Below are 26,179 nucleotides of genomic sequence, written 5' to 3'. Positions count from 1 at the left end.
TCATGCAACATTGATGTCAGAACTTTGCAATCAATCACTTCTTAGAGCAATGTTTGAACCTACACGCTATGTTACAGTGAATTAAAGAAAAAGAAAATCCTTATATTTTGGTCATAGAAAAACCATCTGACAGACATGAATTTTATAACGTAGATTTTATTGTGAACAGAGAACCAGTGGATTTTTCTACTCTTAGAGGTAATGGAAGGTATGACTAGTTAGTGACTGTTAGATGTGCACAGTGTAATCTCAAGGGTCATAAGTGCAATGTATGAAATCACTTCTAGGAAAGTGTTACACATGTAATCATTTGGGCCACATGGCTAGGCAGTGCTGGGAGACAATATGGCTCATAATTACATGTAAGAATTAAGTTAATGTATTTTGTCTTCTTGTCTTGTGAATGTTAGTTCTCGAAGTGAGTGTTGTCAAGGACAAAGCTTGAATAGAACCAGAGACACAAGGTGTACCACAATCAGAAGTAGTATGCATATTGTTCAAGAAGGTAACAGAATTACCAGCAGAAAATAAGGAACTTTGTGGGTTGACAGGATCACGATCATTCAACACAGTGTACATTTGTCTGACAAAATTTTAATTGGTCCTTGTCCTGGTAAAACAACCAACAATGAGCATGTCTTCACCTTCAATATCTGGCTCAGATGCACGGTTGGTCTAATGAGGTATTATTGACTGTTACAAAACTGATGCTAACAAAGGAAGTAAAAACATATTTAGGGTATACAGGAGCTGTGAAGGGAGCCACAATATTCGTAGAATTTAAAGAAGGGTTAATTCTAAGATATATGGATCAAAATAGTGCCAGACACTATAGGGAACAATTTGCAGTAATAACTAAGAGAAATAAAGAAACTGTGGAAGAATTTGCAGATAGGATAAGGAAAATCAATGGACATACCTGTGCATTGGGGCAGGATGCTGAAGTTAATGACATTATTTTGCAAGAAGCATAGCAGAGGGTCTTCAAAGCTTTTTTAAGAGGGCTGCATGCAGAAATGTCAGAATGTGTGTGGACAGGGTGTCTGACAGATTTGCGCACAGCAGTGCGGTAACTACAGTGTGTTAGGAGATCAATTTGTCTACTGGAATACAGGGCAAATGGACACTGTTTGCAGCTAATATAAAACATTTCAAGTTTGGACAAACAGGCCATGTAAGGACAAAGTGTTGCCAGCCTCAGGGTGATGTGAATAAAGAAAGAAGAAGTAACAGTTTTAAAAGTAGAGGAGCAGGTAGATATAAGGTATTGAACACTAGCTGGAACCCCTGGTCCACCTATAGTCTTCCCAGTAAGACTAGATACAAAATTGTATGCAGATGTGGATGCCATAAGATCTGTTTGGGATAAGAAGAATAGGAACAAAAATGATTCCATGATATCATTGGACACGGGAGAATGTTTCAGTCACCAGTAGTGATCTGGTGAAATGTACGCAATTGGACCCACCAAAGTACAGACTGCATGGAGTGGGAATAAAGACATCATCACACCATTAGGACTGTGGACACAGGCATCCACCTGAATACAGCTTAATTTAAACAATGATTAGAGATTGTGTCACATTCAACTGAGGGGTAAAACATGATTCTGGATTAGATTTCCTTATCAGCATTGTGCCATACTCAACTTCCAGCTACATAGGGTGGAACATGGCAGAAAAATGCTTCAGTTTGGTTAAGTCATGGTAGAGAGGTGACAAGAAGAGTCTATTGCGAAAGATGAACCAATTAAACCATGAAAACTATACTAAGACTTGATTTGCATGATTATGTATCTAAGGGTACTGGGAAATTTCTTTGGGTCAGTGTCAAGTCCAGCTTGCCGGCAGGAATTTTGTGTGTGATGGAACCATTAGAACAGAATTAAATATTAGATCAGGTGGGTTGTTTATTTAACAGACATATCATGCCCATACCTGTTTCTACGTACCATTTCAGCACAGAGGGCACATGATTAACACACCTGTTGTTAATCTCCAATACGAATACCTTGGAGGAAGAAGAATGGAACATATGGGGTGTCAGCCACAGAGAATTGCCAGACATCACTGAAACTGTATAAGGAGCAAAAGTGAAGCATCTAGAGGGAAACAAGAGCAAACAGATGACAAAACTACTTTTGGAATTCAATGGTTTATTTTTTCCAAAAGGACCATTATCAGGTACGCATATTACACAACACTGCATACCAATATGAAATGAGTCATCAGTCTACCACAAACCATACAGAAGAGCTAGCAACTTTCACCCAATTTTGAAGTTGTAAATCGATCAACAGCTGAAAGATGGAATACTTGAAGAATGTGATGTCAACATTGGGCAGGAATATTTGTGCCAAAAATATAGGTTTGGTTTGATTACAGACACCTAAATGAGAAAACCATAATGGATGCTTACCATTTCCCAAACATCACAGAAACTATGGATCATTTAGAGCTATCCTAATACTTTTCAACAATGGATTTGCAGAGTGAGTATCACCAGATACAGCCTGTGTCACAGGACTGACACAAAACAGCATTTCTGGAACCATGGGGACACTACCAAATCAGAAGGATGCCATCCTCATAAAAAAATGCACCTGTATAACATTTCAGAGATTGTTGGACACAATTCTCAGAAGTTTGAAACCATGGAAATGCTGTGTATCTTGATGGAATAATTGTCTATAGAAGTGACAGCAGACAGTATATGCAGTGCTTAAGGGAAGTATTCATAAGGTTAAGAGCAGTGAAGTTAACAGTGAGTACAAAAAAGTGACTTTTTGATGGAATAGATAGCATACCTAAGACATATCAAAAGATGGATGTAACACAGACCAAGATTAGACCAGTATGGGAATTTCCCGTACCACAATCTGTAAAAGAGTTGCAGTCACTCTGGACTTGTGACCTATTACCACCAGTTCGTAAAAGGATGTGTGGATACTGCCAAAAGGTTGACAATTGTTAGAAGAAGGGTACAAAATTTGTGTGGTCAGAACAGTGCCAGCATGCTTTTGAGGAGCTAAAAGAAGCTTAAACATTGAGTCCAATTGTAGCATTTCCAGATTTTAATACAGAATTTATTTTATTATGTGATGCGTAAATTCATGCACCAGCCTGTCTCTTATCAGAAGAGGTAGAATGTGTAGAACATCCAGTAGCTTACGCTCAAGGCAACTGAATTCTGAAGAATGAAATTATTCCACAATGGAGAATGGGAAGTTAACCTTATTTATGGACTTTCATACTTCAAATTTTATCTGTACAGTAAAACATTCAGAGTAATAACAGATCATATGGCATTAAAATAGTTGTTGGGGTTAAAGAATCCTTCCCAATAGGTTGACATGATAGGCAGCAAGGCTAAGTGAATTTGATTTTGAACTTATTCATAAAACTGAGAAGAAGCATGGGAATGCAGATAGCTGAAGTAGAAAACCAGCAGTATTACATATTACTCAGAATATCGAAGAACTACAAATCCAAGTAGAAGTCTTAGAGAGGGAAGTAGTTATTAAAATGGTTGCAGTCCATAGAAGATAGTGTTCCGGCTAGGGGTAAATTTGTTGCAAGAAGGGAAGTATTTAAAGGGTCTAAGGATAGAAGGAACTATCACCGAAGTTGAGGTTGGTTTCAGAACCTGAGCACAAAGGCTTGCCCTCTAATTTGGAGAAGCCACAGCATCATTGAGAACTGATGGAAGAAAAGTTTCTATTTCCATTTCTGTAACAGTAGCAGGGAAACAAGAACATCATGAGTGCTACATAATTCATGCATAACTCGTCACAAGGGGAACACTGAAGAAATTTGTAAGAGTAAAAACTCAGCGACTGTCATTAACTGCAAAAGATGAAGGAAGATATGTAGAAATGGAGGAAGCAAAGTTACAAAAATGCCACCGAGAGAAAATCATAGTCAGTCTGCGTATGGTAATATGAGTGGGGCAGGATTCCTGTGCAGTGAAATTGATAATGGGAGAAAGGAGGAAAGAGAATACAATTAAAAAGTGGTCCAGCCAGAATTGTACTTTCAGCATATCGAGGCACATGGGCTTTGTCAAGATGGTAGTAGCAGCTAGTTGTTACAAGAAGTGGAGGGGTACATCAGCAATGAGGGTAGAATGAAAGGTGAATGCTTTCTTATTAAATGGAACAGTGTCCAAAGTAATGGGGCCTACTTTCTGCCTGTCCACCATGATTGCAGGGATAACTCACTTGAGCATTTCCCAGCCACATTTGTACTGGCCAGAAGAGCCCATGGAAGTGCCACCTGCCGCAAACCGCCCAGCTTAAATCAAACTCTAGAGCCAGAACTAATGTAATCTGTAACCACACTTCCGAACCAGCAGGAGGGACCAATCTCCCTGGAAACATTATTGCAACATGTAAATTCATATTGTGAAAATCAGCACCAGAATGAGACAACACTCACCATTGTCATACCAACCACTGCAGCGTCACTTGTTCTGCTGAGCCTGGTGTTGTTCTGGTACACAAAAAACAAAGAACACGGCCGAGTTTGGATCCAGCCATAGTTCAGGTTCCACTGTGTTGGATAACCCAAGCATAAAAGCAGCAGAATGCACAGTGATATAGTATGAAGAACAATCAATTTATTTTCGCTTTTAAGTGAGATGTATAAAGTTGGAAAAAATTGTGCAAGAAGCACAGTAATGACATTAGTACCATGGTGTTTCAGTCAAGGTGCAGGGCAAGGGGCCCTATGGAAATTTATAAGATTCAGTGAAAGGGTTAAGTTGTTAGAACGATACATAAGTGGTGAAATAAGGCCGGAAATACTTGTTGCCAGCAACTCTGGTTTAATGGGTAGTATAGTTTGGTCAATCCAAGAGACAGAGTCTTGATAAAAAGGTCAATGTAGTGTATTGACCATAATTGGTCAAAAAATATGCTACAGCAGAAGAACAGCCAGATGCACATGGGTGACGGTGTTATGCATTGAAAAGCAAAACATGGCCAACTTGCTTTGCAAAGCAGAGCCAGCTGGGCATAGTATAGCAACAGCCAGTGTTGCAACATGCTAGTGGAAAGATGGAAGTTTTTCATCACTTGCCACCAGATTAGTATTTACAATACATGCCTTAAACACTAAACAAACAATCTGAAGTGTAGAAGTACTAAGCAGTTTGTATGCTACTTGTCCCACTATCACAGCCAACACCACACACCTGTGACACCCACAGTGACATCCTGGAATGCAGCATGGAGTCCACCATTCAAACACAAGACGGGGCAGGCTGCCCTTAGTCACAAGCAAGCTGCCTGCTCACTCTTGACATTGCCTTCTGTGACGATGTGTCAGAGGTAGACATACAGCAGGTCTCCAACAATAAAGGCCACTTTGCCACAGCCATCTGCACACAGTTTACCTTGATACAACATGTCCAGCGGATGCTGCAGGCTTATATGCCAGCTACCGTGCAGTACAAAGGCAGTCTGTTGTGACCTTACAGCCAAATAACAGTCCTCTTTTTAGAAGTCACATGTTGTCGACCCTGACCTGGACTTTGGGATACAGTTTCAGTCTCTATGAACTGTAGTTACATCCAAGAAACAGCACTATTCACACTAAGCCATCAGGCCACATCAATTTTTGACTGTCCTGCTTCCTTTCTTTCTATGGCCCTCCAATGCCAAGTCTAGTAGGCATTTTCTCTGTGTCAAACTGACTCTCTGTAGCTGTGTACATGGTGATTCTGAATGTGAGGTTACCCAACAAACACTACCTCATTTCATACGTCCCCTGAAATCATTGGCAAAGTTGTCAGTTGACCAGAATGCCATCTTCCATGCAGAACACGATCATATGGACATCTGGTTACAGTTTGTAGGATTGTATTGTGAATGAAACACAGGATGGGGAAGTAGTAGTTTGTTGCTTTAATTCTGGATATAAGATTAGTTTAGGCCATTTTGCATTCAGTCCTCAATTGGCACATGTAGTCTTGCTCATTTTTTCAGTTCTTCTTTACTGGCAAGCCAATCACGAATGGCTCTTTCTGTTGGAGGAGGACCAAAATGCCACTCAGCTGCTCTGTTTCCATATTGGTCTGCATATGCTATTATCTTCAATTTATAGCCCACATCATATGAAACCCCTATTTTTTTCATTAATAAACTACTAAAGAAAATACTCTCCTGTTATCAATAATACAAATCACTTTCAGTTCAAGTTCACTGGCACTGTAGACTGCTGTGATACATCATATGCTTGACAGTGTTCTAGGTTTGTGATGGCGGGGCAGGACGGGGACAGTGTTAACGAGCTTGTTAAGCTCTACAGCTCATGTTCATTGCATTGGTGCACTGCTGCTGCCAGTTGAATCGTGTTGCCAGATAGTTATAGGTTTCCCACAGCATTGAATATATGGCCTTTAAGCCTGGCAGGAATTTTCAATCAAACACTGGACATTTTAAAATTAATTTTGAGTATAAGACACACCTGAATGATGTAAGATTTTTTTTTAAGAAAAAAGTGTGTCATAGTCCATAAAACATTGTATGCTTTTGTTATGTATAAAATATAAAGTCAAATTGGTGATGTTTCCTTGTGAGTGACACTTTAGGTCTCAGTGACCTGCCCTTCTTTCCTAACCTTCCTGTATCTGTTACTAACTCTTTCCAGATGAAGGAAATAATAGTTCCAAAAGCTAGGGAAGTTCCTTGTACCTTTGTGTACATGTATTGTCAGTACTAGCTATTTCAACTCCTGAAGTTAAGTGAAAACCAGCCATTTTGTCTGACAAATTTGTAGTTTTGAGCAAATCCAAAATGTGAACAGGAGAGTAAAATATAATTTTCTGAACCTTATCTGTGTTTTTGCATCAAGGTTTATCTGTGTTATCTATTTTCCTGCCTGAAGAGCAAAAATGTAAATAATTTCCCACATCTATTTTTTGAAAGTTACAAGTAGAGGTTACAATGATATGAAGAATCTTTGTCTTCACATTACATACCTGATGTACTAAACAGTATGACACTTCCTGTGTGCTGATTTGAACTGCGTAGACCATGTTACAAAATACATTTTGTTTGGCTACAGTGTTAGAGGCATTTTAAGTTTAAATTCATCATGTTTGCTGCCAGATATGGAACTAAAAATACTGATTAAGTTGTGATATCCAAAGATGAATTTAACATCAAGGATTCTTACTACACAGAAGGTAGGTCAGGAAGAATGTTTAAATTTTTTGTTAGGCAACTTTAACCTAAACAATTTAAAAAAGATGTGCTGTAAAGCAAAGAATTTATGGCAGAATTATTTTGTGGATGAAACAATAAAAGTTTCATTTACTGAATAATTTACATAGTAATACGTCTGTATATGAAGGCTCGTGCATTGTTACACATTATTATTACTAGTTTTCTGTTAAACATAATGGAAAGTAAATTTGAGAGACAGACAGACAGAGAGAGAGAGAGAGAGAGAGAGAGAGAGAGAGAGAAATTTTGCAAAACTGTAAGCAAATCAATTACAATTGGTTCAGTGTAGAGAAAAAGACAATCAAATATCACAAGACTCCAGAAGAAAGGGAAGAGAACAACTTCGCAAATGTCTAGATTTAAAATAAAGGTAAAGAGGAAAAACTGTTGTGAAGAGTATGTACAAGTAATGTAAATGCACAACCACTCATGTCACTGGAGTGTAATCATCAGAACCCTATTTACGTTCATACTAATCCCCATAAACTTTAGGAAAAGCAATGAAAAGATTGAAATAACTACATCCAGAGAGCCCAACATGGAAATATGCAGTAACAAACAAATTAATTGTCCCAGTGGAACAACTTCCATAATGTTTAAGCACACATTAACAACATGAACTGGATAACAAGGTTTCAGAAAAAAAGAAGCAAACAGTTGAATTTTTTTACAACAGAGATGACAATCTGTGAAGCACCTGACAGATTATTTAAAGATCAGAAGACAAAGATGCACAGAGTTTTGCAAAAAGTACTACATGGTATTTTCAGCTCAGGGAGCTTATAAGCAATTTTAGGCAGATACAGAAATAGGACAAATAAAAAATACTTTATTTATTACACATTTTGTTCGTTTTGAATACACCTCAATGTATGTATGAAGGTATCATGCCAACTCTTATTATCTGGTGAATGCACTGAAAAGAGCATTTTTTTATGAGGTAAGGAGTTACTAGAACATGTAGTCTACTGATAATTCATGTGTACTACGAACTCATGTATAAAGTGTAAAAACTGTAACTCCTAAACTTCACTCCACATTAAAGAATGAAGTTGACTGACAAACAAGTAAAATGGAAAAAAAATTGATTGATGTTGACAGGCAACAAAAATATGCAGAAGTTAATGGTAGCATCACTGACGTAGTGTCAGAAATTTATAAAGAAATTTTATATTTAATATTTCTCTGCTTCATAGAAAACTCACAATCTGCTGATTTGGGGATATGTGCAAAATGGATTTCTCTAATCTGAAGATCTACAGACTGACTTTGTAGATAGTGTGTCTATGATTAACGAAGACCAAAGTCAAAGTGCTCATTCATAACATGAATAAGTACAGGCTTTGCAGGTTGTGCCTGGATGCTGCAGGAACATTTTATCATGCCATCATCACTAATGAGATCTAACACATGAAACAGTTTCTGTTGCTGTGTTCTCATATAAATAATACCTGATGTAAATAAGAAGATCTCACATCTAAAAAAATTTTAAAGTTCATTGAGATGGCTGTACTACTTCTATATTTGAAAAAAGTACACATTATCCAGTTTGTGTTCTAGAGTATTTAAAGTGGAAATGGACTGTTATTCTTTGCTGTGTGACATGGTAAAGTTGTCATGGATGCTATTTGTGGTACAATGAGGAGAGGCGTGTGGAACAGATGAAACACAGAAAATGGTATGCTGGCTGAGCTACAGATTTTTATAAATGGCACAAACTCGGATTCAAGTAAAAACCATGTTTTATGGTACTGGAAGATGGTTTCTGAACAACTGAGTGAGTTTAACTCGCATTCAGGTCAAATGTTTTTGCTCATATTCAAAACTATTATTATTTTTTACCTTAAGCTATCATAATATTGTTGTCACAACAACCCAGAAGCTTGATAAAACCAAACATCTTCTCGCAACTAAGTATGCAACCCATCAAAGATGTGCTTGGTATTCAGAGGTGGAAAATGATTCTTGTGAGGATCAAATGCTGCAGACGAAGACACTATAGCTGTCAAGAATGTGCATATTGATTTGATAAATCCTGGACTGTTTGTCATTGTAGAAATTTTAAATGAGAGAGGTATAAAACAATTTCTATGGCATCTCTGAAAATGCAGAACCTATGGTAATGTTTTTGAAACCCATTCCAAAGGCTACAATTTTTCCACAAAATACAAAAGTGACAGCACTTTTTGTTAGAACTGAACAAATTTGAACATTAATAAATTAACCAATGATCATTTAAAAAGCATCAGATATTGCTTATGTCTTTAGAATTGGGACCTATGACTGTGTTGCAAGATGAATTATTTTTTTTAAGAAGAAAATGTAATATAATGAAAAACCGAAAGACTCATGTATTTAAATCGTATGATTTATGTATAGTTTTAGTTTTTTTGAGTATCAAAAATTGCATTATGACTAATGCTATTTGTGTGAGCTATGTATAGAATCTATAGTGTCCCAAATGCAATTAGTTTTTTACTTTTATCTTCAAGATATTAAGTTTTAGATTCAATTATTTCATGCCTAATTTAATATATTCCTTATGTATTTGGATTTTAAAGGAGTGTGCAATTCAAATAATTTCTGATTTAAACATAATTTTAAGAAATTCTTTCAGAAGCTATCTTTAATTCCACACGGCCAATTGTGTGAACCCATTATCAATCATTTAGAAAAGGAACTGTTACTATGACAATGAATGAAACTCACTTTCCAAACATGTGATTGCCCAAGAGAAAACTTGGAATCACTTTTACCTCAGCTGAATTGTACTTTCGATTCAACTAACATTTAATGAGTAACTATACTGTTGTATTCCATTAAGAAATAATTGTATCTCTATCCACTGCAACTACCAGGCCTACTGATCATACAACAAAATCAAATTATTTCCAACATCAATTGGTGGATATTTAGTAGTTCAGTCATTTCTACGACGAAGTAAACAAATTTAGTTGATAACCTACAAAATATTTCAATGCACCCTATGGGTTGTTCATTAAAATTATTTTAACCGATACTTCACAACAAGAGTAATTAGCTTTTATGTTGGTTAACTGTCACAACACTGCTGACCCAAACACTACTCCTCAAATATTATGAGAATCAATAGTGGACAGATTACATTAACCTCTCAACAGAACCACATCATTTTACGACAAGAAATTAAGAATGTTCTGACATTTACTCAGCCATAACCTTACTTGTAGATCAGAATTGTTTTGAGAAAATATTATATTCTTTATAAACTTGACAACTAAAGACAATATGATTCATCATTGAAGACTTAGCACACATCCATTGAGTTAACTGTGTTGCAAAAGATATGTACAATACCAACCCGTGTTTGCAACATGTGTATTCAGACACTGGGCTTAACAGACCAAGTTTTGTTTTGAACATTATACATACTGGTTAGACAGTGATGAAAGGAAACACAGTTTACCAACAAAATGAAAAAAGGTAAGGCATATGTACCCATTTCCAGCAATTATTTGGTTGGTATATGGTTCATGGCATATTTACCTAATTTTAATATATAAGAGATACAAATAAGAGACTTAAATAATCAAAAAAATGTTCCCCTTCACTATTTACAGCAGTCCCCCAATGCTGGGATGACTTTTTCATTCTGTAACTGTACAAGTCACATAGAAGTGGAGAAAACTTATTGGCATCACATTAAAGCCTTAATCTTCCTTTACTCGGGGAAACTACAAGTGTTGTCATGTTAAATGAATTACACTTACAAGAACTGAATCTTAGCTTAACAACAATAAACTGGGTCATAGTGATAAATGATACCTTGGGAGGAAAACTGAATACAGAATGGGGAAACAATACATATGATGTCCCACAGGACTGACCTACATAAATGTTGTGCTAAAGCCATTGGAGACGCCTTCAAAATCTGCAATGCTTGCCGATAATTAGTTCACTGATAATGGCCAAACACGCTCATACTAGAAACAGCCAGGAGAATAATGGAACATGCTTGCAACTGGTTTACAGGCAACAGCACAAAAATTCAACCTTTATACTTACAAAAACATACATCAAGCAATTCCAAACAAATTCAAATGACTTACAGATACAAGTAGATATCAATGACAGACACTGGATGAGGTTCCAAGAGTTAAGTTCTTAGGCATTCAAATCGATAATAAATTAAGGAGGGACCAGCATGAGAATGAGATAACCAAAAAGCTCATCTCTCTCTGCCCTGCAATTAATGAATGTTCCTCCAGAGTGTCTACATGCAGAAATGCTTCCCAGCACGCTTTCTCTCAGTCCTAGCCTATAGGATAATCTTATAGGACATGGCAGCAATGAACAAATTAGTATTTATCCTATACAAGCTTGTAGTAGGAATGTGATGTGAACACTTTGCATCTACATGTCACTATGAAACTTCCTATTGCCTTTCACATTAAATAACATTAATATTTTATTTATTTCTGTTTGGCTTTCCCAGAAGATAATTCCAAAAACAAGTGAAAACTCCAAAAGATGCCACTGAAATTGCCTATAGGTGAGTAATGCTGAGGGGATCAACTTGACAATTTTACGAATTGGTGGACCCCATTTCAATTGAAACGCAAGCAGACACCAAGGAATTGGATGCAGTATGTTTCATTTAGTGTGTGACCAGTAGTGTCTACTTCTTCTAGTAGCAGGCCATTTCTCATTGCTTTTCCATCTTATAAAATGAGTCTTCAAGGGATGACTTGAACTGGTAGCTGCAACATTGATAAGGGTAAAGTGCTGTGCAATATGGGGCAGGAAATTTGTTGGTAGTGATCAGGAGTTATTACTAAACGTAAGTAATGTGATGAACAGTTTGATGAGATTATCACTGAACTGAATCTGAAGAGGAGCAAATTCTGTAACAAATTGAAGAAAGTTGACAATGTTAGAAAACACTTAGATGGTCAAAAAACCGAAGAGATGGGAAATTATCAGAAATATAATTGTTCATACGGATGGTATACCACTGCACTGGAACCAGCATTGATCAGCTAAAGGGTCTGCAGACCTGACCATGAAATTTGCTTCATTTCACAGTATGGTATCTTTTTTATATTGGTTGGTGTTTGTGACAGGCTCCACCAATAACACTGGATGAACTATGATGCTACATGGGAACAGCATTGAGTTTCCTAAACTGACATGCTTGCAAATGTGTGGATCAAGTCTATTGTCTGGATGCTTAAATGTGTAGAAAAGGATTTTGATATTTGTGATCAGTAAATGACGAATCTGGTCCTAAACATAGCTGTGAAAAGTACCTTAATGTTTTATGTGTGTGCGCACACACACACACACACACACACACACACACACACACACACACACACACACACACACACACACACACACACAAAATGTGAGCAACATGAAAATCATATGGTTCCTTTGGAAATAAAGGCTTTGCAGGCATGTATAGAAATACAAATGTGACTCCAATTCTGTACCTTTGTAATAAATAAAGTTATAGTCTTGTGAAATCTGATGATTTTAAACATCCTCGAGGAATTGCTTATACAGGTATAACTTCTTTCAGTGAAATATGATGATCTTAATTTGTCTTGATGGGTTGCACCTATTATTGAATGTTCCACAATGTTTTTCAGAAAATTAAATTTGCTTACAACACTGTAATCTCTGCCATGGCTAGAGATATGGTGTGAATGTTATTCATTTATTCATTCTTTAATTTACACATTGCATTCCATAAATGAAGACGTGGATGGATGTGGGATGAGCCACACTGCAAATCTTAAGGCAGAAGCTCCCACAGGGATTTATCTCTGTGAAGTGTAGTGACAACCAGCTGTTTGTGACTAGTGCTAATCTACTCGCACGGCTAATTAAGGGAACTAGTAATAGATTATTTTGTATGTATGTATATGTACATTTATATCTAAAAACAAAGATGATGTGACTTACGAAATGAAAGTGCTGGCAGGTCGACAGACACACAAACGAACACAAACATACACACAAAATTCAAGCTTTCGCAACAAATTGTTGCCTCATCAGGAAAGAGGGAAGGAGAGGGAAAGACGAAAGGATGTGGGTTTTAAGGGAGAGGATAAGGAGTCATTCCAGTCCCGGGAGCAGAAAGACTTACCTTAGGGGGAAAAAAGGACGGGTACACACTCGCACACACACACACATATCCATCCACACATATACAGACACAAGCAGACATATTTAAAGACAAAGAGTTTGGGCAGAGATGTCAGTCGAGGCAGAAGTGCAGAGGCAAAGATGTTGTTGAATGACAGGTGAGGTATGAGTGGCGGCAACTTGAAATTAGCGGAGATTGAGGCCTGGTGGATAACGGGAAGAGAGGATATATTGAAGAGCAAGTTCCCATCTCCGGAGTTCGGATAGGTTGGTGTTAGTAGGAAGTATCCAGATAACCAGGACAGTGTAACACTGCGCCAAGATGTGCTGGCCGTGCACCAAGGCATGTTTAGCCACAGGGTGATCCTCATTACCAACAAACACTGTCTGCCTGTGTCCATTCATGCGAATGGACAGTTTGTTGCTGGTCATTCCCACATAGAATGCATCACAGTGTAGGCAGGTCACTTGGTAGATCACGTGGGTGCTTTCACACGTGGCTCTGCCTTTGATTGTGTACACCTTCCGGGTTACAGGACTGGAGTAGGTGGTGGTGGGAGGGTGCATGGGACAGGTTTTACACCGGGGGCGGTTACAAGGGTAGGAGCCAGAGGGTAGGGAAGGTGGTTTGGGGATTTCATAGGGATGAACTAAGAGGTTACGAAGTTTAGGTGGACGGCGGAAAGACACTCTTGGTGGAGTGGGGAGGATTTCATGAAGGATGGATCTCATTTCAGGGCAGGATTTGAGGAAGTCGTATCCCTGCTGGAGAGCCACATTCAGAATCTGATCCAGTCCCGGAAAGTATCCTGTCGCAAGTGGGGCACTTTTGTAGTTCTTCTGTGGGAGGTTCTGGGTTTGAGAGGATGAGGAAGTGGCTCTGGTTATTTGCTTCTGTACCAGGTCGGGAGGGTAGTTGCGGGATGCAAAAGCTGTTGTCAGGTTGTTGGTGTAATGCTTCATGGATTCCGGACTGGAGCAGATTCGTTTGCCACGAAGACCTAGGCTGTAGGGAAGGGACAGTTTGATGTGGAATGGGTGGCAGCTGTCATAATGGAGGTACTGTTGCTTGTTGGTGGGTTTGATGTGGACGGACGTGTGAAGCTGGCCATTGGACAGGTGAAGGTCAACATCAAGGAAAGTGGCATGGGATTTGGAGTAGGACCAGGTGAATCTGATGGAACCAAAGGAGTTGAGGTTGGAGAGGAAATTCTGGAGTTCTCTCTTCACTGTGAGTCCAGATCATGAAGATGTCATCAATAAATCTGTACCAAACTTTGGGTTGGCAGGCCTGGGTAACCATGAAGGCTTCCTCTAAGCGACCCATGAATAGGTTGGCGTACGAGGGGGCCATCCTGGTACCCATGGCTGTTCCCTTTAATTGTTGGTATGTCTGGTTTTCAAAAGTGAAGAAGTTGTGGGTCAGGATGAAGCTGGCTAAGGTAATGAGGAAAGATGTTTTAGGTAGGGTGGCAGGTGATCGGCGTGAAAGGAAGTGCTCCATCGCAGCGAGGCCCTGGACGTGCGGGATATTTGTGTATAAGGAAGTGGCATCAATGGTTACAAGGATGGTTTCTGGGGGTAACGGATTGGGTAAGGATTCCAGGCGTTCGAGAAAGTGGTTGGTGTCTTTGATGAAGGATGGGAGACTGCATGTAATGGGTTGAAGGTGTTGATCATTGTTGCTCCTACTACATTGGTCAGATACTTATTTTACCTAGAATTTCCACATACATCTATACTCTGCTATCCACTTAATGGCACATCAAAAAGGGTACCCCATAACCCTGCTGGTGATTTCCGTTCCCATTCCACTCACAAATACGAGTGAAAAAGACTGTATATGTGCCTCTCAATCAGCCCTGACTTCTCAAATTTCACCTTCATAGTCATTATGTGCTGTGTATGTTGGAAACAACAAAATCGTTCACCAGTCAGCTTCAAATGGCAGTTCTCTAAATTTTCTCAATAGTGTTTCTAGAAAGAACATCACCTTCCCTCTGTGAATTCCATTTGAGTTCCTGAAGGATCTCCGTTACACTTGTGTGTTGTTTGAACCTACCAGTAACAGATGTAGCAGCCTGGCACTGAACTGCTTCTCCAACAAAGTATTAATTTGCCATCTTGCTCTAGCTTCTCATGCAATTACCTAATAAAATTCCCAATTCCGCAATTACTACAGAATCTTGCTGGCCATGTGTCAGTATCAAAATGGCCAGCCCTATTTTTCTGCATCATTATTAAGCTCTTGCATTTTATGCTCCCGAGACCACAAAGGTTGCATGTCCACTCTAGCTGACTGAGCTGAGATATTTACTGCACAACTGCATGTACTACTCAGCATCACTGTTATGGTCACACATCCTATTCGTAGATTTCTCAGGTGTCTACCACTGTTTAATCTAATTTACGTATTTTCAAAGTAACAAGTGGGGTACAACATCAGTGATTTCAGTGCCAACCACATGACATGGTATTCCAGACCACACAATCAGCAACACACTGTTCTTCACACTTGCTATGGGAGCAGCATTCCATGCAGTAGACACTATCCTTGAACCTCTGGCCCTGGTACCATGGAGACATCTTGTTTGACCTGTGATCTCTTGGGCTGCATATGAAGGCCAGTATGGCCTTTTGTATTTTCATGGTAAGTGGTCACCAACTACAATCCAGCCACTTTGACAACTACAGCTATGCCCTAGGACACCCTACAGATCACTGTTTTAGCCGAACTCCTCATATGCACATCCCTGACTACTATGTGCAGCATTCTCATTTCTGTAAAATCCTTCTTGTGGAACAATACTACTACTGTTTCACTTACTGTCCTGTCTACTTGTGATGCCAATGCATCCCTTTCATTTGTTTAAAATGGCATAACATGAGTCCCTGTGACATTTAAGTCTTGGCCTGTTAGCTGTGAATCAGCTACACTCCTTTATATACTCTCTGAGCTGTCCCTAGCATGATAGTTTGGATCCTAGACCTGTATGCTTGTATAATCACCACACATTCCAGTGTCTGAAGAAGCGAATATTTCAGGGCCTGAAAAATCCTTTATAACTTCAGAAAGTTTGTTTATGAACAATCAGATCAAGAGTGAGCCAGTACCTAACCTTCGCAAATGTGTGTTGAATGTTCCCCAATATTTGTCTAATTTCATTCTTGTGACATGTTTATCAATGTGAGCTTCTCCTTCCCTTAGCAAGGTCATAAAGCATATTTAAAAAAATAATCTTTCTTCTTCAGATCTGCCAGGACTCGAATGGTGAGGCCATACATGGCTTCAGCTATGTACAATCATTCACTAAAATCTATGAGTTTTTCTATTAATGAAAATTTTATAAGTAATACAACAGGTACCACAGAAGCTGCCACAATATATACAGGTTGTGGCCAACATATCGGGGCTGATCTAGAACCCACAAATTTTATCTCTGTTTTTTAAATCCCAAAAAAATTTTAGGGCAAACTCAAGAATAATTATGATTCACACAAAAGATAAGAACAGCCAGTGTTCTTTTGAATTCTATTCATCAGAAGTTGTTGAAAGTAGGAATATTTTTCAAATCACCTACACTATTAAAACTTACACTTCATCTAAATGTGAATTTCGCGACCATTACAGACAACCATTATACAATGTAGTTGATAACAACAAGGGCTACTGAGAACAGGATTATACCAGCCACTAGTCCCCTTCCACTTCTATTTAAAACAGTCAGAATGTAAGAGGTGATATGAAAGTCAAGTGCAGGAGTACAAGAATACTCTACAATTACGAACAGCAACAAATTCCAAAGAACTGACAATCTGTGACAATTCCACTGCAATGCATCTTTTGCTCTACACATTTAACAAAAGACTTACTACTTGAATACATGCAATACATCAGAGATGTAAATACTTACAGTATTCTCAGTTATATTTAATTCAGGATCCTCCTTGATAAAATCAGTGGCCAAAGATATTCCCAATGGATCTTCAACAGACTGAAAGAAGAACACAATCTGCGAATTATAACTGCTTGCTATCTTCTGTGTGTATATGACAGCTCTCAATATTCTTTTCTCATTAGTATCATCCAACTTTGCAGAGATTCTTATCAATTGTGAAGAGAGTGTGTCAGAATGCATCAAAATCAGTTCTATTGCCCCTGATTTTGCTATCAGCCATTGTGCAGTACTTATTTGGCATACTTTATTTTCTATTGCTGTCACATAATCCACTCTGATTTCAGAGGCACTATGGCCTACTCTATCAGATGGTTGTATTCCCATATACAAATTTGATATACATGTGTGGCAACATTTCAAAATTAAACTCTGATAATATAAAGATGCAAATAATCTTCCAACAGTAAACCCATAAACAAGAGGAATTTTTGGTCATTAATCAAATGAATGTGGCATTCCACTCATCATCATCAAAATTACCCAAATTTAATGTTATTTACACAGCTTCTAGCCATATCACCATGTATTTTCAGTGCCTGCTCTTTAGGGAACAATGCAAATTTATGTCATGTGTACTGGAGGAAAATCATAAGGAATTCCACAGCAGGATTTCAGTAATGATGTAAATACTACAGTGAATAGTGACTGGGAACTCCAGAATATACACCCATCACATGTCATAGTTCCACATATGTTACAGCACTGTGACACAGAGATGTAACAAGATTAACAATTACTTCCAAGAGGAAGTCTTCCTTGCTCCGTTTACACCAAATATGTACTTAAGGAAATCATTACATAGAATCACAATAAAAAATTAATGCAACAGTAATGGTTCATAAAGATATGCATGTTACAAGTGCTGTTAAAATACTATTGGTAATACCCTACAAATAACACATCTAACTAGAGTTTCTTACTACACTTCCTGCACAATACAGTGCTTGTGTGAAAACTTACATTATGCTCAGATCCAGCAGCACGGTGTTTCAGTTCGGGGTCTTGCTTTACACAAAAATTAGGGTCGCCAGCCTTTACTGGGTCTTCAAGAAACTGAAAAACCAAGAAAGTGATGTATCAGGGCATCTGTCTCTTGTTCCTACATGGCACAGTCATACAAGGGGGGGGGGGGGCGCGGGGGCAGGGAGACGGGGGGCGCGGGGGCAGGGAGACGGGGGGCGCGGGGGCAGGGAGACGGGGGGCGCGGGGGCAGGGAGACGGGGGGCGCGGGGGCAGGGAGACGGGGGGCGCGGGGGCAGGGAGACGGGGGGCGCGGGGGCAGGGAGACGGGGGGCGCGGGGGCAGGGAGACGGGGGGCGCGGGGGCAGGGAGACGGGGGGCGCGGGGGCAGGGAGACGGGGGGCGCGGGGGCAGGGAGACAGGGGGCGTGGGGGCAGGGAGACAGGGGGCGTGGGGGCAGGGAGACAGGGGGCGTGGGGGCAGGGAGACAGGGGGCGTGGGGGAGAGGGTGGGGGTAGAGAAGGGGGAGAAAAGGGGACTTTCTTATCAATCTATTTACACTAAGTGACATGCGCATAACATACCGTATTTACTCGAATCTAAGCCGCACTCGAATCTAAGCCGCACCTGAAAAATGAGACTCGAAATAAAGGAAAAAAAATTCCAGAATCTAAGCCGCACCGGAAATTTGAGACTTGAAATTCAAGGGGAGAGTAAAGTTTTAGGCCGCACCTCCAAATCGAAACAAAGTTGGTCCATTGTAATACGAGACACAATTTAGGTCGAATGAATGACGATACAGCTACAGTAGTTTGGTTCGAGTCGTAAGCTTAGCAGTTAAGCTTTGCCAGGTAGCCATTGCTATGCGTCAGGAGCTCCATCCGTATTTATACGGGTACCCTTCCTTTTTCACGTGCTTCGTCTGGTTTCAATCGATTGCTTATTTTGCTTTGATCTGATAAGTGCTGTTTTCTTTGTTATAGGTGTTTGCGTCACTAAGCTGAATATGCATTACTGTACTGTGTCACGCATTGTTTGTCGCCTTCAGATAGTGCGTGTTTACGGCCTGTCGCCGCTCGCGGCAAGGCATGCTTTTGTGCGCGCTACCGCCGCTTACAATTAAAAAAAAGGGAGAGTAATCGTCTCATTAGAGAAACAATGGCAAGTGACTACTATTTGTTGTTACTTACACTGCTGCTTTCTTCGATAATGATCAACAAGAACCAAATAATAGACAGCGTACGTTAGAACATGTTCTGAACGAGAATTAGGCGAAAATGTTTCTCCGTTTGAAAATCTTTGCGGCCGCTTCTTTAGTACATCAAATTCTGCACAGAAATTAGAGTCATCTTAGAATTAAAAATCTAGTCAGTTGCCTTGCTTCATTTCTGACCTTATGGTGAAGAGAATACTGCATGTGATTCACATTTCATCAGGTTCCTATTAGCAACCATCTCTTCACAGAGGTAGGAAAAAATTCAGAAAGTAGAGTTGGCCATATTGACAAACATCCCAAACAGTCTTGCATGTCGGATTTTTGTAGTACATTGAAATTCTGCTACATTCGAAGATGAACAATACAGAATTTGTATTTACTTCGTTGGATAATATATGAAAATGCAGTGGTCGAAACTCGGGGCGGAGAAAAAAAGCTCGTCTTCCACGTTTTTTTTTTTATGACGCAGAGGTTTTGGTGCCAGTATTTATCTTTGTGCCTACAAAGCATGCCTGTGTACCGCTACATATATTCGTGGCAGAAGTTAGTTGTGGCGGCACCCACCAACATTTTTCAGAACTTCCACTTGCTTTGCACTCGATTCTAAGCCGCAGGCGGCTTTTTGGATTACAAAAACCGGAAAAAAAGTGCGGCTTAGATTCGAGTAAATACGGTATCCAGTCAACAAAATCTTACAAGACCATATCTTGGGCGTCGGGCAATGGCAAAAGCAAAATTAGATTCGACGTTCATCATAATGCGATCATAATGACGATTCTATGGCATATTAGAAAATAACTTTCTATTCCAACACTGGACCATATTACGACTGGCATGAGAGAAGGTTTTGCTGAAGAAAATACTTATCATTTTAAATTCAACATCCTTTTTCCATCACAATTACTGAAACATGATGCTAATGATCTTGCGCACAAACTAAATCGGTGCTTAACCAAACTACTGTATTTTGAAGACGACTCACACTTTGTGATTAAAAATAGACTAATGGGACAGACTCTTCAATACAAGCAACGAGCATAAATGCTCTTAATGATTGTGTTTTTGTTATGCAAGCATTGTCTCTCTATCCTATATCTGACTATCCTACTTTGCACACACTGTAAAATATATTTGTCTACCTACATCTATTGCTGCAGTAGAAAGACGTTTTTCAACACTGCGTTGTACAAAGACATGGCTGAGGTCAACAGTGAAGGAGGATCGACTAAATGGCTTACCTCTGTTGGACACTCATCCTGGCATTCCTTGTCGTGCTGAAAATGTAATTAACCAATTTGTCAGAAAGAGTAGGTGCATAGAATTCATCATTTAAAGTACAGGACCACAACTCTAACTTTTTTATATCATGTATATGTGTGTAATCACTTTAAATAAAACTTTCTTACACTTTCCATATGACTTGATTAGCTTTTATTACAGTAAAAGTAAAGGTAGCTCAAGATATCTTTAGTGAGCCCTCCTTGAGGTTTTTCTGTATCTGCCACTGTCTCATATGAGATATGGTGTAAGTTCTATTGGCCAGCTGTGAACTGAGGCTCATGTGCAACAACAAAATCTGTTGGTTGGGCTCAGAGGACATCCTAGGCTCACTTTTTGGCTGTTGGCTGAAGAGGCAATGAACATTTGTAAGTGAGGCAAGAGAACATCTTTTAATTTGTAGAGTCAAGCTGTCGATGAACTACTATCACCTAATTTTGAGCAGAGTTTAAGACTCAGATCAGACCTTTCATTAGTTTTGTGACCTCCACTACATATTCTCTGGAAAATGGTAGGGTCCCTATGTAGCAACAATGAGTAAGTTTCAGAGATGTATCCTCACATTTACAAAACTGTAATGCATAGATTCGTGCAGTCTATTACAGAGTTGTCTTTTGTTTGTTTTGAATGGCCAGCAACAGCTTGTCTCATAGGCTCAAACTGCAGTATGTGACACCAGCAGAGCACAGTAGGGGATGCATAATTACCTACTGAAAGGTAAGCATATTTTATTCAAATCAGTAGAAGATACCAGGTATCGGTAGTCAATCACTTAATGCTCCCAGTATGCACTGTTGCCCCTTTCAGATGCATTGATGAAGCTGCACAATGAGTGAGTGTTGACCATAATGGCACAGTGAGAGGAGGAATATCACACTGGCTGAATGTTTGTCCCCATTGTTGTGGGTTGATCCCAGCAAGCAAAATTATACCATATTGTGACAATTGTTTTTACCTAGAAATGATCACAAACATGGAATGCTGATATTACACATTCATGTCCACGATGCTGGACAAATGATTGCAGTAAGGAAAACATGTTCAGATTGTTGGAACAGGATGTGACGATACATCGACATATGTGAAAGAATGGACACCACATATATAATTAAGGTGATGTCAGCCAACGATCCTTTCAGTATAGACGCACACCACACTACCTCTTACAGGAACCAGTGAGACACCATGTGTAAGGAGGATCATGAGCATGAGCACTGCATCAGTGGTGAGTAAGTTCGGAATTTGGGTCTGACAGGAAGCATGCTAGAGTAGACCATGCAGATGTGATGACCACTGTGTCCAGATGGCACAGTTATCACTGCAACTGCCCAGTCCACATGAGACTTGGGTTCTATTCCTGGTCCAGCACAAATTTTCAACCATCCCCATTGATGTAAATTAATGCCCACAGACAACTAATGCCTCTACTTCCTTTGTCTCTGAGTCATTGTGGCTGCAGGATCACAATGCTGTCTATACCCTTGGACATGTCCAAAAGAACAGACAATACATGCATATTTGACATGTTGAGATTAGATATGAATAAAAATTTATTTTGCAGTGATAGTGATTCCTTACATTTCTGTTTAACCAAAAATATGTAACTTTACCTCGGGCTAACTTTCATGACCTTCTTTAGTCAACAATCCCTGCTCTTTGAATGTAGGATTATTGAGCAGCCAAATTCTGCCTGAAATAACACCCATAGCACTCACAATCAATTAGCATGTATGCATTAGGTTACTGTTACTTGAAACAAAGGTGAAGCCCGTACATTATTTGACTGCTAACAATACCCTGATTTAATCAGGGTTGTTTCAGAATCAAGTTACATATGAAGGGCTTATTTCAATAGTGGTACAAGTCCATTTTTGTTCATCTTGAGATACAGAGTCCTAAAGTTAAATGAGTGCTGAAAAATCTGCAGTTGAGATACCACAAATATATTCAAGCATATGGCTTCTTGCTAGACACGAACCTTTCTTTCTCTTTGTTTGGATCATTAAATTCAGAAGCATTATAGTCAGAAAAGTGGAGGTAATGGACTTCTACCACTATTGAAATAAGCCCTTCATATGTAGCTCTCCCTCTCGCTCTTGTTTTATGATTACATTCCTTCCATGCTTTTGTAGTAAAGAGGTGCAATCCCATATTTTAGTAACTTTAAAGTGTATTCATGGCCTGTTGCACAGATCTTAATTCTTTTGAATGAAAAGCTACACAGTGGAATAATGCATTAGCCTCCACTGGTGAAACATCAGAACAATAGCAAGCTACATATATAGCTTTCTCTGTCTGTTTTACTGTTAATTCTTGAATAGTAGTACTGGAATGGATATAATGTGTGCACACTGTGTGCAGATGGAGGAGCTGGACTCAGTTCACCAACAGCTGAAGATGCGTTTTGCCATATTCAGCAGCATTCAGGCTGCTGCCTATTGTAGTAATGGGGGCCGAGAAACTGGCTCATCACATAGGATGCCTAAGGTGCCACCTATTTTGCCCACTGGCTCTGTTAAGACACCTTGTGGTGTACCCAATGTGGCTGAGTTGTTCTCACCAAATGGTGAGGGATGGGTCGTAACAGTTAGCGCTGTTTGAGGCAGAGAGTGATGTGGAGGCTGCCTCACCCATTGACCCTGTGAGTGGACTGGCAGGTGTTCATTCATCAGGGTCAGACAGGCCCAAGTGGAGAGAAGTTTTCTAGTTACTCAGGACCTCCAACGTCAAACGCATTATGAAGCTCCTTAGGAAAATGGCATCCAGGACTGGAAATCAATCCTATGTGTACTGAATATGTCTGCCATGGAGCCTCATCTGAGATGTGGAAAATGTCCTACCTGTGGCTACGAAACACACAGGGTGTGGCTGTCTACAAGTTGTGGCTGATGTTGGTGCCAATGATACCCATCATTTGGGTTCTGAGGCCACCTTCAGTTTATATTGAGAGGTAGCACAAATGGCGAAGAGCCCCTGTGTCACACATGAGTGCATGCAGCACACACAGTTTGTATCAGCATTCCCAGAATTGATTCAAGTCTTTTGGTTTGGTGTGAGTGGAGGGTCTCAACCAAAGGCTTCATTGATTCTCTGACTGCCCAAGCTGCAGACTGCTGGAAATGCATTATGAGGTGGAGAATTGTAGAAATACTTGATGGGTCATTGGTGCACTACACAAAGCAAGCGTTTTTTAGGCTAGGCAGTTGTTTGAGGTCCTCTGATGAATGCACACTAGTCAGACTGCATACAAAGTAAAGATCATACTACCATCAACATGTTAACAGTAAATTCTTGATGTATTTGTAGTTCCTGAATGTAATGCCCTCCAAGAAAGTTCTCATGTTCAAAATACGTTTGGACCAAAGCTGGCTGAAACATTGAGCAGAAACCCTTGAAATATTTAGCAAGCCATGGAATGTACACTGAAGAGACAGATGACACACCTGTGGGATGGTAGCATCAGAAGAGTGGAGGGGAGACGAAGGGCAAGAATGAATATGGGTGAAATTTGTGCAATAAATGAAAGCGCATGCTATTGGTGGTAACCCCCAAACAGTAGTGAAAGTAGGAGTCTCAGACTCAATAACATTCTTATATTGCCAAAATATACAACTATACTTAAAATACTTTTTGCCACAAATAAGTAGGCAGTTATGCAAACATTCATTTTCCTTCCATATGTTTTGTGGATTAGCTATGACTGTTGGACACCATCACAAGAGAAGGTACTTGTATAGTTTACAATGTGGTAATGGCAGGTACATCACATCTATCCATTTGTACCATTCAGTTCTAATGTATCTTACTGTTTTCACATAATTTAAGGCATAAAGTAATGACTAACTGCATAGCAGAAGTACTAAGTCATTGAAAGGCACATCAACTTTGCTAGCTTTCCCACAGATACTGCTTCAGAACTATGGTCTCATTTTACAGGCTGACTACATTGTGGCAGCACTGTGGAGAAGCAGACTAAACAGTTTCACATGACCAGTAATTATGGGATCCATTTCCATTCTTGCAGATGAATTGATTTTTTTTTCAAGAGCCATCATACAGGATCACAAAATCATTCAAGAAGATTTTTGCACCAACTAGGTATGTCTGTAGTTTTGGACATATTTACTGCGAATTTTCTTACAAACTGGAATGACCTTTGCCTGTTTCTATACATGTGCAAACCACTGTTCCAGAAATGAACAATTCGGATGGCAGAAAGGTGTCAGTTCAGCACCGTTTTTTGTGTAACTGAATCTGCTAACTACACTTTATGGTCACGTGACCTCTGGTGTGTTCATCAACTACTTTTGGAGTGCATTCCATATGGAATTATAAGGATTATAGCTCTGGACTTTACTGCTAAATGATTCTACCTTTTTCTAGTACTTGGTGGCTCAATGGGTAATTGTGACACTACAAATCCAAAGGTCCTTGATCACTGAACAGCAGGTACTTTGTAACTAGTTGGGTAAATCAGTTCAGATGTGAAAAGAGGGTAACAGCACATGGTAGTCAGTAGGACTGTGTGTAGTAAAGAACTACTGTGTTTAAAACCTCCAGGGTGATGACAGCTTTACCTCTAGTTTATTTTTATGTTTACCTTTCTGTCATGAATTCTCTTCGTGACACAAGCAGATGGCTGATCCTTGGCTCTGTCACATATGCCAGTTAACAACTTATTAGCCTCACAAACGGGCTTTCCAAACTTATAAAACTTGAGAATGCATTTCACATGGAATCTGCAGCTTGATTATCTTCTTTCTGGCTGCTGTGAATGTACGTTTGCATTAAAACTGTGCAAGCCACCAAACGGTGCATCGTGGATGGCATCTATTACCACAGCAACAACAATTACTACTACTAGGCACTTCTATGGTGTTCTATATGTAGTGTCCCTTACAAATGAACCACAGTTTCCCAAATACAAAAAAGTTGATCATTCCCCATCCTACTACCATCCTTATGTGCTTGTTCCACTTCACATTACTTTGCAATGTTATGGTTCAAATGGCTCTGAGCACTATGGGACTTAATTTCTGAGGTCATCAGTCCCCTAGAACTTAGAACTACTTAAACCTAACTAACCCAAGGACATCACACACATCCATGCCCAAGGCAGGATTCGAACCTGCAACTGTAGCGGTCGCACGGTTCCAGACTGTAGTGCCCTGAACCGCTTGGCCATTCTGGCAGGCCCCTGGAATGTTATACCTACTAAACATTTTATTGACCAGACCGTCAATCTGTAGAGTACTGATGTTGTATACAACATTATGGGATTGTTTTTCCTACCCATCTACAGTTACTTGAATATTTCTGCATTTGCCATTCATCACACCACATAAAAAGTTTGTCCAAGTCATTTTGTATCCTCGTAGTCACTTAGTGATGATCCTTGCCCACACA

At 39.5% G+C, this 26,179-nt stretch overlaps 1 protein-coding gene across 7 annotated transcripts in view; it reads right to left on the bottom strand.

Moving 5' to 3' along the window:
- The window catches only part of LOC126159807 (zinc finger protein 99-like), a 161,345-nt gene that overhangs the window by 108,276 nt on the left and 26,890 nt on the right, over positions 1 to 26,179 (bottom strand). For 5 of the 7 annotated variants that reach the window (XM_049916605.1, XM_049916609.1, XM_049916604.1 and 2 more), the window contains 2 exons: positions 18,280 to 18,372; positions 17,275 to 17,355 (listed from right to left, as the gene is read on the bottom strand). In XM_049916605.1, the coding sequence (XP_049772562.1) occupies positions 17,275 to 17,355; positions 18,280 to 18,372 (174 nt within the window). Of the gene's footprint in view, positions 1 to 17,274; positions 17,356 to 18,279; positions 18,373 to 26,179 lie in introns of those variants that run through there. The other 2 variants (XM_049916608.1, XM_049916607.1) reach the window with 2 other exon arrangements.

This window comes from Schistocerca cancellata, unplaced genomic scaffold (assembly GCF_023864275.1).
Source record: "Schistocerca cancellata isolate TAMUIC-IGC-003103 unplaced genomic scaffold, iqSchCanc2.1 HiC_scaffold_1147, whole genome shotgun sequence".
Taxonomy (NCBI): Eukaryota; Metazoa; Arthropoda; class Insecta; order Orthoptera; family Acrididae; genus Schistocerca; species Schistocerca cancellata.
Note: the sequence above shows the minus strand (reverse complement) of the source record. Positions and strands in the feature narration are given on the sequence as shown.